The following is a 12,409-nucleotide window of genomic DNA, read 5'->3' on the forward strand; positions in this document are numbered from 1 at the left end:
TAAGAGAGCAAGTCCTGGAGTAAGCATGCATGCCCAGTCATGTTCAATTCTCTGTGACCCCATGGAATGTAGCCCACCAGGCTCTGTCCATGGCAATTTCCAGGCAAGAATACTGGAGTGGGTTGCCATTTCCAGGAGTAAGCCTGCCTGGATTCAAATAAAAGCTTCCAATGTATATTGTGCAGTTGTGGGCAAGTTACTTCAGCTTTCTGTTCCTTAGTTTTCTCATGCGTAAAGTGGGTACATAATAATATTTCTTACTTCATAAAGTTAAGAGAATCAATTGTTATGATATGGAAAATACCTGGACAATAGGAAATGCTCAATAACTTTTAGTACTATTGATGACATCAATAACGATGATGCCCGAGTGATGATAGTAGGGGCATCCCCCTGGCTGCAATAATTGAGGATTCCGACTTGGAGGATATCAACTGCTTCTTCACAGACTTTCAATCAATCTTTCTTCATTCAATCCCACTCCACATCTTTGTCTTTAAAGGAACTCAGTGCTTTAAATTCCTAATACTTTATAGGTTCTGAAAGCCAAATTGGTTTGCTTCTTAGAGTCTTTCTCTCTGTAGGCACTTCACTTTTTATTCTCTAAACCTGCACTGTTCAATATGGTAGCCTCTAGGCATATGGCTACCAAGTCATTGAAATGTGACTGACTATTGTTACACATGTGGAAATAATAATATTTGGGATATTTTGGGTTAAATAAATTAATTTCACCTGTTTATTTTCACTTCTTAAATGTGTGGCTACTAGAAAATTTTAAATTATTGATTGAAAATTTTGTTCAGGTTTTTAATCCAAACAAAGTGTTTGACAAACCCAATACATAAGTAACTGGCATTTTATTTCTATTGGATAATGTTGCATCTTATAAATATTTTGACATCTTTATCTGCTGTCATGTTTTCTCCCATCCTCTTCAGTATTTTAGTTGATACAATAAACATTTTGACATCTTTATCTGCTGTCATGTTTTCTCCCATCCTCTTCAGTATTTTAGTTGATACACTTTTTTTTTTCATTTTTGAGGTGTCTGGAGAAAGCAAAGATAAATGGGTGTGTTCCATCTGCCATGCATGTGTGCACATGAAGTTGCTTCAGTCGTGTCTCTTTGCGACCCCACGGACTATAGGCTCCTCTATCCATGGGATTTTCCAGGCAAGAATACTGGAGTGGGTTGCCATTTCCTACTCAGGGGAGTTTCCTGACCCAGGGACCAAACCCGCATCTTTTGTATCTCCTGCATTGGCACGAGCACCATAGTGGCACTCCGGCACCACTAGGAGCACCTGGGAAGCCCTCCATCTGCCATGTTCAACTGGAAATTATGTCTAAGCTTCTCATAACCTAGTTCCTGCTTATATTGTCTTATCACTTTATGTCACTGACCCTAAATGAATTACAACCAAAATGAATTACTAATAGTTTTCACAGCACATAAGGAAGCTTCAAGCTTTCACGTCTTTGCTTTCTCTGCAACCTTTTCCTGGACTATCCTTCGAACTCCTCTCACCTGTCTGCCTAGTAACTTCCTCATTCTTTAAACACTCACTCAAATTTCACCTATTTTAAAAAGCTCTTTCCTTATTTCTCCTCCTTTCAGTTGAACTGAGTGATCTAGAGTCCAGAATATTTGCTGCATTTTCTTGTTTCTATGACTATCTACCCTATAGGGAACCTATTGTATTCGTAAGAACCAAAAGAATGTTTGTTAAAGAAATTTATAAGGACAGTAACAAGAACTGTGGGGACACAGAGGAAAGAGAAGCTGGCTAAAAATGTTTCATGAAGGCAGTACTTTTCAGCTGTTCTTCAGAGAAGTTTTTAGCAGTGGAGATGTGTTAGGAATTTTCCAGGCAGTGTGAACAGGATAAGCAAAGATTCCCGGAAAGCAAGAAATATGTTAGGGAAATAGCAAATGATATAATTTGAGCATTGGTAAAACCACATCAGGGAGGGCCTTGAAGTCACAGAAAGCAGTTGGACCTTTCTATGAGGATAAAGGGGAGTTTTTCAAAGATTTGAAGCTATGGAGAGCTTTAAACGCATTACACCTGAGTTTTAGTATTATCACCTTGGGCTTCAGATGGAGAATGGATGTGCGGGGTCTTCCAGAGGGGCTGGAAGCTTAACCAGTTAACTGATGGGCGGTTAAGGAGGGGAGTGAGCAGTGTGGTGATGAAGATGAAAAGAAGGGCGCGGCCATCCGTAGTTTAGGTGTAGAACGCCCCTGTGGGCGTGGGTTACAGGGAGGAGTTTCTAGCTGGAACGAATGAGAGGGCGCGGGTACCATTCAGCGCACCTGGAGACCGCGCGGGAGGAGCGAGTCAGCCCCACGCGCCGTGCTCGCGTGTCCCTCGCGCGGCGCCGTCCGCGCAACGCTCGGTGGGGTTGGCGGAGGCCGCGGGCGCTGCGGTTCCGGTTCCGGCGAGAGCCCGCACCTGCGGCGGGGGCGGGCGGTCATGGCGTACTCCACGGTGCAGAGGGTGGCCCTGGCCTCGGGACTCGTCCTGGCTGTGTCGCTGCTGCTGCCCAAGGCCTTCCTGTCCCGCGGAAAGCGGCAGGAGCCGCCGCCGGCGCCCGAAGGTAAGCGCAGGCCGGCTCCCCTACCCCGAGCCGCAGGGCGAGCACGAGCGCCTAGAGCCCTGCTGGAGGGAGGGCGGCCGCGGGGGTCCCCGGCCCCGCGGAGTTTGGGAGGTGCCAAGCGCCAGGGTTCTCTTGGCCCCAGCGGGCAGCGGCCGGACCAGGTCCCTTCAGGCCTCCCCTGCAGGAGCGCACGCAGACGAGCCTGGACGCACTGTCCGGTTGCTCTCACCTCTTCCCCTCGCTGGCCTAACTCGACTAGTCACTATCTGCCCAAGTGCTTTGAGTCAGGAGGGCTCCCACTTGAATTCCCCTTTTTAGGGTGTCCGTGTGCTTTCTCTCGTGCTTTCGAATGGAATAGTTGGACTGGGTATTGTTAACCTTAATTTGTTGTGAATTTTCAGTTTGGTGTCAAGTGCTCACTGCTTCAGGCTCTTTTGGTGCCTTAGTAAATATAACGTGAAGATTTTAATAATCCGAGTTTCAGTTACTGAGATGAACATGGTTCTGCCTTCCCGTTACGTGAACAAGTATTTGTTAATCCTTTGTTACTGGCATGATGTATGTGGTGGTTAAAAATCCACCCTGTGGTTTGCATTCTGGGGCTTTTGCATAATGGGTGAGTGTGACAGGGCAGGAATGCCAAAGGCTGGGAGAAGAACTACAACAGTTCTCTGTAGATTGTGAAGTTCTGGTAACTTTTTTTTGGAAATTGTCTGTGTAACATCCTTGAGACACGGTTTTACAGTTTTCGAGCTTCCACTAATATTCAACCTGTTGATGTTGGACAGCTCCTTGAACTGAAACTCATTTCCCTCTAATTTGTGCACATTGACTAACTCCACCCTCTTGTACATCATAGATTATAAATACAAGAAATGCAAAACACCAAGCTCTAGGGGTGAAGGGCAGATCCAGCCCAGCATTCTGTTCATAGACTTTGCTTGATAATCTTTATGTTTGTAAAACTATCTCCCTGGGAGAAACTTCTTCTTAAAAAAAAAAAAAAAGCAAACTACCTCATTTGTTGGGTTTTCTTTTCTTTTTTTTCCCCTTTCTGTCTTATTACAAAACTCCAAAGGTTTTACTCACTTTGTCTAATGGTGAGGAAGAGTAAATTCACGATGACCCTAAGCGGTTAAAGATTCGTCTACAATAGTGTCTTACCACGTAAAATTTTCATCATGCTGAATTGTCTTGAAAGTTCTCTTCAATTCGAGTGGGAGATACTCTTCTAAATGTTGTGTAGAGAGACGATCAGAGATGGCTTTTTCTCCTAAGAGCTCAAGTAATAATAATCAGTGTTCTTATCTTAGAAATTTTGCAGTTTCTGTTCTCTTCATTCCTGAAGTGTTAATTTCTTTAGCATCCTTCTCATTGCTCAGCTTAAATGTTATCTCCTCAGAGACTTTCCCTGATGACTCTAACTAAAGTCACTCTTTACACTCCCATCATTTCCTATTCCTGTGCTTTATTTTCTCAATTGAAGGTGTTATTGTATCATATGACATTTTCTTTTATATTTTATTAGGTTGTTTTTTTTTTTGTCTCCACTTTGTAGAGTGTAAGCTCCTGAGGGCAGGCAGTTTGTCTTGTTTACCGCTGTTTAGCAGTTGGCATATAATGGACAGTATTTTTAAATGAATAAGATGCTCTTTTTGCATTCATTATCAAAGTAGTACAATCTAGGTAAAAGTAAGTTAGTGTTAGTTTTTCAGTCATGTCCAATTCTTTGCAACCCCATGGACTGCAGCCTGCAGACAGCCCCTCTGTCCATGAAATTCTCCGGTCAAAAATACTGGAGTGGGTGGCCATTCCTTTCTCCAGGGGATCTTCCCCACCCTGGGATTGAATCCAGGTCTCCTGCATTGCAGGCAGATTCATTACTGTTTGAGTCACCATAATCTATGTAAAAACCTACCTTAACTGACGTATTCCAGTAACTGAAATTTGCTAACTAAAATCCTTGTCTTGGTACACTGATATTTTAAAAACGGTGACTTCTAACCATTATTGGGTTATATACCCATTTGAGAATCTAATGAAAATTATGGATTTTTCCCCCAGGAAAAATGCCTATACTTTTTGTACATACATCGAGAATTTGAGTATCAACTCAGAGAAACCACAGAATCCAGAAACCCCTGCTCTGAAGAAAAGGATAGCCCTGATTATTTGAAAATTAGTGTCATCCGTGTCTTAAAATTTGTGTCATTATAGCTTCCACCTCTGCCCATTGGGATATATGAAATGAGCATTGTCCCTTTCCCACATGACAGCCATTAAGGTAGTCTTTAGCAAATATTTATGATGTACCCTTTAACATAGCTTACACACAGTATAGAAATACTATTTAATTCTTTAAAAAAAAAAAAAAAAAAAGAGCCAAATCCCTGCCTTGAGGAACTCACAGTTTAGTAGAGGGGAAAAGACATTGAATAAGTGCAAAAAAGTATCAATTGCAGATACTCAAATCCTTGCAGGGAAAGGAGGAGACACATGTTAGAATGGTTAGTTTTATTGGTGTCTCAAGAAAGGTGTTATGGAAGAGAAGAGCCTTTTTTTTTTTGGTAATAGCTTTCTTGAGATACAGTTCACATACCATGCAGTTCATGTATTTAAACTGTATGACTGAATCAAAAGATACTCAACATCGATTATTATTAGAGAAATGCAGATCAAAACTACAATGAGGTATCAACTCACACTCGTCAGAATCAGTTCATTTCAGTCACTCAGTCGTGTCCGACTCTTTGCAACCCCAATGGACTGCAGCACTCCAGGCTTCTCTGTCCATCACCAACTCCCGGAGCTTGCTCAAACTCATGTCCATCAAGTCGGTGATGCCATCCAACCATCTCATTCTCTGTCATCCCCTTCTCCTGCCTTCAATCTTTCCCAGCATCAGGGTCTTTTCCAGTGAGTCAATTCTGGTCAGAATGTCCATCATCAAAAAATCTGCAAACAATAAATGCTGGAGAGGCTGTGGAGAAAAGGGACCCCTCTTGCATTGTTGGTGGGAGTGTAAACTGATACAGTCATTATGGAAAACAGTATGCTATGCTAAGTCACTTCAGTCGTGTCCGACTCTGTGCGACCCCATAGACGGAGCCCACCAGGCTCCCCCGTCCCTGGGATTCTCCAGGCAAGAACACTGGAGTGGGTTGCCATTTCCTTCTCCAATGCAAGAAAGTGAAAAGTGAAAGTGAAGTCGCTCAGTCGTGTCCGACTCAGCGACCCCATGGATTGCAGCCTACCAGGCTGCTCTGTCCATGGGATTTTCCAGGCAAGAGTACTGGAGTGGGGTGCCATTGCCTTCTCTGGGAAAACAGTATAGAGATTCCTTTAAAACTAAGAATAAAACTACCATATGCATAAGGATGCAAAGCAACTGAAACTCTCATATTGCTGTTATCGATGTAGAATGGTACAACCACATTGGAAAACAATTTGGTAAATGCATTTTAATAAAATTAAACATATGCTTCAGTTCAGTTCAGTTGCTCAGTTGTGTCCGACTCTTTGCAGCCCCATGAATTGCAGCACTCGAGGCCTCCCTGTCCATCACCAACTCCCAGAGTTCACTCAGACTCACGTCCATCAAGTCAGTGATGCCATCCAGCCATCTCATCCTCTGTTGTCCCCTTCTCCTCCTGCCCCCAATCCCTCCCAGCATCAGAGTCTTTTCCAATGAGTCAACTCTTCGCATGAGGTGGCCAAAGTACTGGAGTTTCAGCCTTAGCATCATTCCTTCCAAAGAACACCCAGGACTGATCTCCTTTAGGATGGACTGGTTGGATCTCCTTGCAGTCCAAGGGACTCTCAAGAGTCTTCTCCAATACCATAGTTCCACATTAAAAAAAAACAAAACTACCATATGACCCAACAATCCCACTACTGAGTGTATGCCCTGAGGAAATCATAATTGAAAAAGACACATGTACCCCAGTGTTCATTGTAGCACTATTTATAATAGGTAGGACATGGAAGCAACCTAGATGTCCATCAACATATGCTTGGGTAAAGAAGCTGTGGTACACATACACAATGGAATATTACTCAGCCATAAAAGGACACACAGTTGACTCAGTTCTGATGAGGTGGATGAACCTGGAGCCTATTATACAGAGTGAAGTAAGTCAGAGAAAAGCAAATATCATATATTAATGCATATGTATAGAATCTAGAAAATGGTACTGATGAACCTATTTGCAGAGCAGCACTGGAGACACAGACATAGAGAACAGACTTGTAGACACAGTGGGGGAAGGAGAGGGTGGGACACGTTGAGAGAATAGCATGGAAACATATACACACTACCATGTGTAAAATAGATTGCCAGTGGAGATTCACATGTGACACAGGGAACTCAAGCCCGTGCTCTGTGACAGCCTAGGGAGGTGGGATGGGTGGGCGGTGGGAGGAAGGTTCAAGAGGAAGGGGACATGTGTATACCTATGACCGATTCATGTTGATATATAGCAGAAACCAACACAATATTGTAAAGCAATTATGCTCCAATTAAAAATAAATAAATTTTAGAAAAAGCAGTAGCCATTTGCAGCAATATGAATGGACCTAAGAATATGCATAGTGAAAAAAGTCAGAGACAAATACTATGTGGTATCACTTATGTGTGAAATCTAAAAAATAACTCGAATGTGTATGCAAAATAGAAACAGAACCACAGATATGGAGAACAAACTTGTGGTTACCAAACAGGAGAGGAAAGGGGGGAGGGGTAAATTAAGGGTATGAGATTAACAGATAAAAACTGCTATGTATTAAATATAAAATAGATAAGCAACAAGGATATACTGTATAGCCTGGGGAATTATAGCCATTTTCTTGTAGAAAACCTATAATGGAGTATAATCTGCAAAATGTGGAATCTTGAGCTGTACACCTGAAATGAATATAATATTGTAAATCAACTATGCATCAATAAAAAAGTAAGCAAGAAAAGAAGTGTGTGAATGGTTTTCAGCATGGTCACAGAGTTGTGCAACCATCGTCACTATCAATTTTAGAACACTTTATCATTCCCGCTCCCCCCCCCCCCCGAAACCATCTTTAGCCATCTTTAACCTCTTTAGCCATCACCCATTAACAGTCCACCACCCTGAGCCCCTTCAGCCTTCAGTTCAGTTGAGTCATTCAGTTGTGTCTGACTCTTTGCGATCCCATGAACTGCAGCATACCAGGCATCCCTGTCCTTAGCTCAGAGCAATCTCCCTGAGTTTGCTCAAAGCCATATCCATCAAGTTGGTGATGCCATCCAACCATCTCATCCTCTCTCGTCCCCTCCTCCTCCTGTCTTCAATCTTTGCCAGCATCAGGGTCTTCTCTAATGAGTCAGTTCTTCACATCAGGTGGCCAAAGTATTAGAGCTTCTTAGGCAACCATTAATCTGTCTATAGATTGGCCTGCTATGGGCATTTCATGTAAATGGAATCATACAATATGTGGTCTCTTGTGACTGGTTTCTTTCACATAGCATGTTTTCAGGTTTCATCCATGTTGCAGCATGTATCAGTGCTTCATTACTTTTCATGGCTGAATAATAATCCATTATGTGGAATATTCCATCTACATTTTATTCATTTATTAGTTGGGCATTTGGGGTTTTGATGATTATGAGTAATGCTGCTATTAACATCCATGTACACATTTTCGTGTGGATATATGCTTTGATTTCTCTTGAATATATGCATTTGGGAAATGTGAACATTTTAGTGTGGCTGGAACTAAGAGTGGAATTTTGCTCATATTATTACTCTATGAGCAGTTTTGAGGAACTGCTAGATTGTTTTCCAAAGTATCTATCATTTTACATTCCCACCATTAATATGTGAGGGTCCCGGTTTCTCCATATTCTCTCTGATGTTTGTTATTGCCAGCCTTTTTATTATAGCCATCATAATGGGTGTGAAGTGCTATCTTTTTTTTTTGTATTTCCGTGATGACTAACAACTTTAATATATTTTCATGTGTTTATAGGTTGTTTGTGTAACAATTTAGAGAAATGTCAGTTCAGACTTTTGCCCATTTTTAAATTGGGTTTCTTGTCTTTATTGTTGAATTATAAAAATTCCTTATGCATTTTAGGTACAAGTTCATTATCAGATATGTGACTTGCAAATATTTTCTTCAACTCTTCACTTTCTTGATGGTGTCCTCTTAAGAAAAGTTTTTAATTTTGATGAAATCTAACTTATTTACCGCCTTCTCTTCTTGATGTCAGACCTAAAAAAATAATTGCCAGATCCAGGGTCATGAAGATTTATGTCCATGTATCCAAGTTTATAGTATTTACTCTTATATTTAATCCTTTGATCCATTTTGAGTTAATTTTTGCTTTTGATATGAGGAAAAGTCCAACTTCATATGGATATACAGTTATCCCAGCATCATTTGTTGAAAAGAATATTCTGTTTACAATGAATTGTTTTAACACCCTTGTTGAAATTCAGTTGACTAAGTGTGAGAGCTTATTTCTGGACTCTCAATTCTGTTCCATTGACAAACATCAGATATAGAATATATACCTGTCCTTATGTCAGTACCACACTGCCTTGATTACTGAAGCTTTGTAGTAAAATTTTGAGATCATGAAGTGTTAAGTCTCCAAACTGTGTTCTTTTATTATCAAGGTTGATTTCTGAGTGCTGTGGCTCAGGATTTCCATACACATTTAGGATTAGCTTGTCAGTTTCTGCAAAAACCAGCTGGGATTTTGATTGTGTGGAACCTGTAAATCATTTTGAAGAGTATTGCCATCTTAATAAGTCTTTTAATCTATGAATAGGATTTTTAAAATTTTATTTAGGTCTTTAATTGATTTCAGGCTTCCCTGATAACTCAGTTGGTAAAGAAATCCACCTGCAATGCAGGAGACCCCGGTTTGATTCCTGGATTGGAAAGATCTGCTGGAGAAGGTATAGGCTACCCATTTCAGTGTTCTTGGGCTTCCCTTGTGGCTCAGCTGGGAAAGAAACCCCTTGCAATGTGGGAGACCTGGGTTTGATCCCTGGGTTGGGAAGGTCCCCTGGAGAAGGGAAAGGCTACCCACTCCAGTATTCTGATCTAGAGAATTTCATGGACTGTATAGTCTGTGGGGTCGCAGAGAGTCAGACACGACTGAGTTGACTCTTGGTAGTTTTCAGTGTACAAGTCTTCTTTTGTTAAATATATCCGTAAGTATTTTATTCTTTTTGATGTTACTGTAAATTGAATTATTTTATTAATTTTAAGACTATTCATTACTCAGTTTTAGAAACACAATCTTTGTGTATTAATACTGTATTCTGTAGACTTGCTGAATTGTTTATTGGCTGCAATAAATGATCGTGTTGTCTGCTGCTGCTAAGTCGTGTCAGTCGTGTCCGATTCTGTGCGACCCCGTAGACGGCAGCCCACCAGGCTCCTACATCTCTGGGATTCTCCAGGCAAGAACACTGGAGTGGGTTGCCATTTCCTTCTCCAATGATCGTGTTGTCTCCAAACAGAGATTGTGTTACTTCTTTCTTTCCCATCTACATGCTTTTCTTTTTCTTGCCTAACTGCCTGGGCTAGAACCTCTAGTACAATGTCAAATAGAAATGGTGAAGAGTGAACATCCTTGATTGTTCCTAATCTTAAGAAAGCTTTCATACCATTAAGGATAGTGCTAGCTATGGATGCATTAATAGAACGAAAGAATTTTTAGAAGGGGGTCTGTTGAGTATTTTATTATGAAGGGATTGAATTGAATTTTGTCAAGTGCTTTTTCTGTCTATTAAGTGACCATGGGGTTTTTGTCCTTCATTCTATGGATATGATACATTACATAATTGATTTTTGGATGTTAAAACCTTGCTTTTTTTTTATTTTTTCTGTTTTATTTTTTTTTTTTTTTACTAAATTGAGGAGGTAACTCTAATGTGTTTTTATTAGCCAGATTAACAAGGATATTTCAGGCAGAGAGAACACAGCAAAATCAATACCCAGAGCTTTGAAATAGCTTTAGAGTTATAAGAGATGAGACAAGGGGCCAAACTGTAAAGATTTTTTTCACGCCATACTTAAGGAGTTTGGATCTTATTCTAAAGATCTGTGAGGCCATTATGAGTTTGTTAGTAGAAAAGAAACTTACAGTCTGAAAGGACATCTTGGCAACAGTGTAGGGGCTGTATCAGTGAGGGTTTCTTCAGGGAAAATGTTGCAGTAGTCCTTTTGAGACGTCATGAACATCATTGAGGCAGTGTGTTTGGGCTCATCAGTTTAGGATTCTCATGGTAAGTAACAGAAAATTCAGCTGAGTTGTCAAGTTGAAAGCAGGATGTATTGACTAGTGCACATGAAAAGACTTTGTGTGAGAATTGGCTTCCTGTGTGGTTTGATCCAGAGGTTCACAGTCCCATCAGGGCCTCTGTCTGAGTTTCTTTGTCCTTTTTACTTCTGGGTTCCTTATGTTGGCTCTGTCCCCTGGCTTCTCTCTCAGGCTAGCAACACTAGTTGCAACGATTCCAGATATCACTTCCCCACATTTAATTGTCCAGAGAAAGAATGCTTCTTTTCTTTTGAACTCTTCCTTCACTCCCATCTCACTTTTATCCGCCCACCCCCAGTTCTTTCCCAGTAGTTCCAGCTAACATATCCACCCATCTTACTGACTTGAGTAAAGTTATTTGCAGTGCTCTGGGTAGAAAGAATATGCTGATCCACTGTGGAGTTGAGAGTGGTTCCCAGAGGGAAATAGGGATACTGGAGGAAGAAGGAGTAAATGGAGCAGGGAAAGTGTCCACATTGAACAGGAGGGAAAAGAACAATTTTCACAGACATTTTAAACTAGAAGTGGAATGTGAGGCAGAGGGAGGCATCTTGAATTATTCTCAGCTTATTGGCTTAGGTGACTATACCATGTATACTTTTACCAATATAGTAATGAAGCAAAACAGATTAAAGGGGAAAGACAAGGAGTTCAGAAATTTGTAGAGTAGTATCACATCCCCTTTTTCCATCTTTTTTCATCTGTGACATCCCTAGGTCCCACATCCATTCCTCACGTGATGTAGTCACAAGTATGTAAGTTGGCCCTCTCAGAAGGCAAACAGTAGCAAGTGTGAGCCAGTTAGCTCATGGAAGAGCAGCCTATTGCATCCCCCATCCCCCTTTTTAGGGGGTTCCCTGGTGGCTCAGCAGTTAAGAATCTGCTTGCCAGTGCAGGAGACTCACTTCCCAACCTGGGGATAGATATTGGAGCAGGAGGAAGTGGCAACCTGCTCCAGTATTCTTGCCTGGAGAATCCCATGGACAGAGAAGCCTGGCAGACTACAGTCCATGGGGTTGCAGAGAGCTGGACTTGACTTAGTGACTAAATGCATATCCCCCTTTTAAAAATTCTTTAGTTCTATTAATGCATCCTGGGGATTGCTTTAGACTTTGGGTGTTTTACTTGCTGATTTTGCTGTGTATTAGAATTTTAACTTTTTTTTTTTTTTTTAAAGGAGGTACTCCTATAGGTTTGTCCATTTTGTACATTCACTTGGTGTTTTGGAACCAAATAGAGAAATATAGCTTTCCTTGTTGCATTTGATCAAATTCTGGATCAATTTGATCCAGAATTCTAGCCTCTTTTTTCCAGAACATTTATTGTTTCATTAATTGTATTTGTTTTTACCGTCTCTCTCAGCTATATATCATTCTTGATTTTTAAAAAACCTTTTTTGTTAAAGACATTTTCAAACGTAAGAAAAAGTGAAGAGAGTAGTATAATAAGATGAATCCACATCATTCTTCTTCAGCAGCCATCATCTTGTATCATGAA

At 41.0% G+C, this 12,409-nt stretch overlaps 1 protein-coding gene across 4 annotated transcripts in view; it reads left to right on the forward strand.

Annotated features, from left to right (window-relative positions):
• Positions 1–2,395: 2,395 nt before the first annotated feature.
• Positions 2,396–12,409, forward strand: part of RIC3 (RIC3 acetylcholine receptor chaperone) — a 61,810-nt gene continuing 51,796 nt past the window's right edge. For 2 of the 4 annotated variants that reach the window (XM_061380497.1, XM_061380500.1), the window contains exon 1: positions 2,401–2,604. In XM_061380497.1, coding sequence (XP_061236481.1) covers positions 2,481–2,604 — 124 coding nt within the window. In that variant the 5' untranslated portion in view covers positions 2,401–2,480. Of the gene's footprint in view, positions 2,605–12,409 lie in introns of all 4 variants that reach the window. The other 2 variants (XM_061380499.1, XM_061380498.1) reach the window with 2 other exon arrangements.

The sequence above is a fragment of the Bos javanicus genome, chromosome 15 (genome assembly GCF_032452875.1).
Source record: "Bos javanicus breed banteng chromosome 15, ARS-OSU_banteng_1.0, whole genome shotgun sequence".
NCBI classification, from domain to species: domain Eukaryota; kingdom Metazoa; phylum Chordata; class Mammalia; order Artiodactyla; family Bovidae; genus Bos; species Bos javanicus.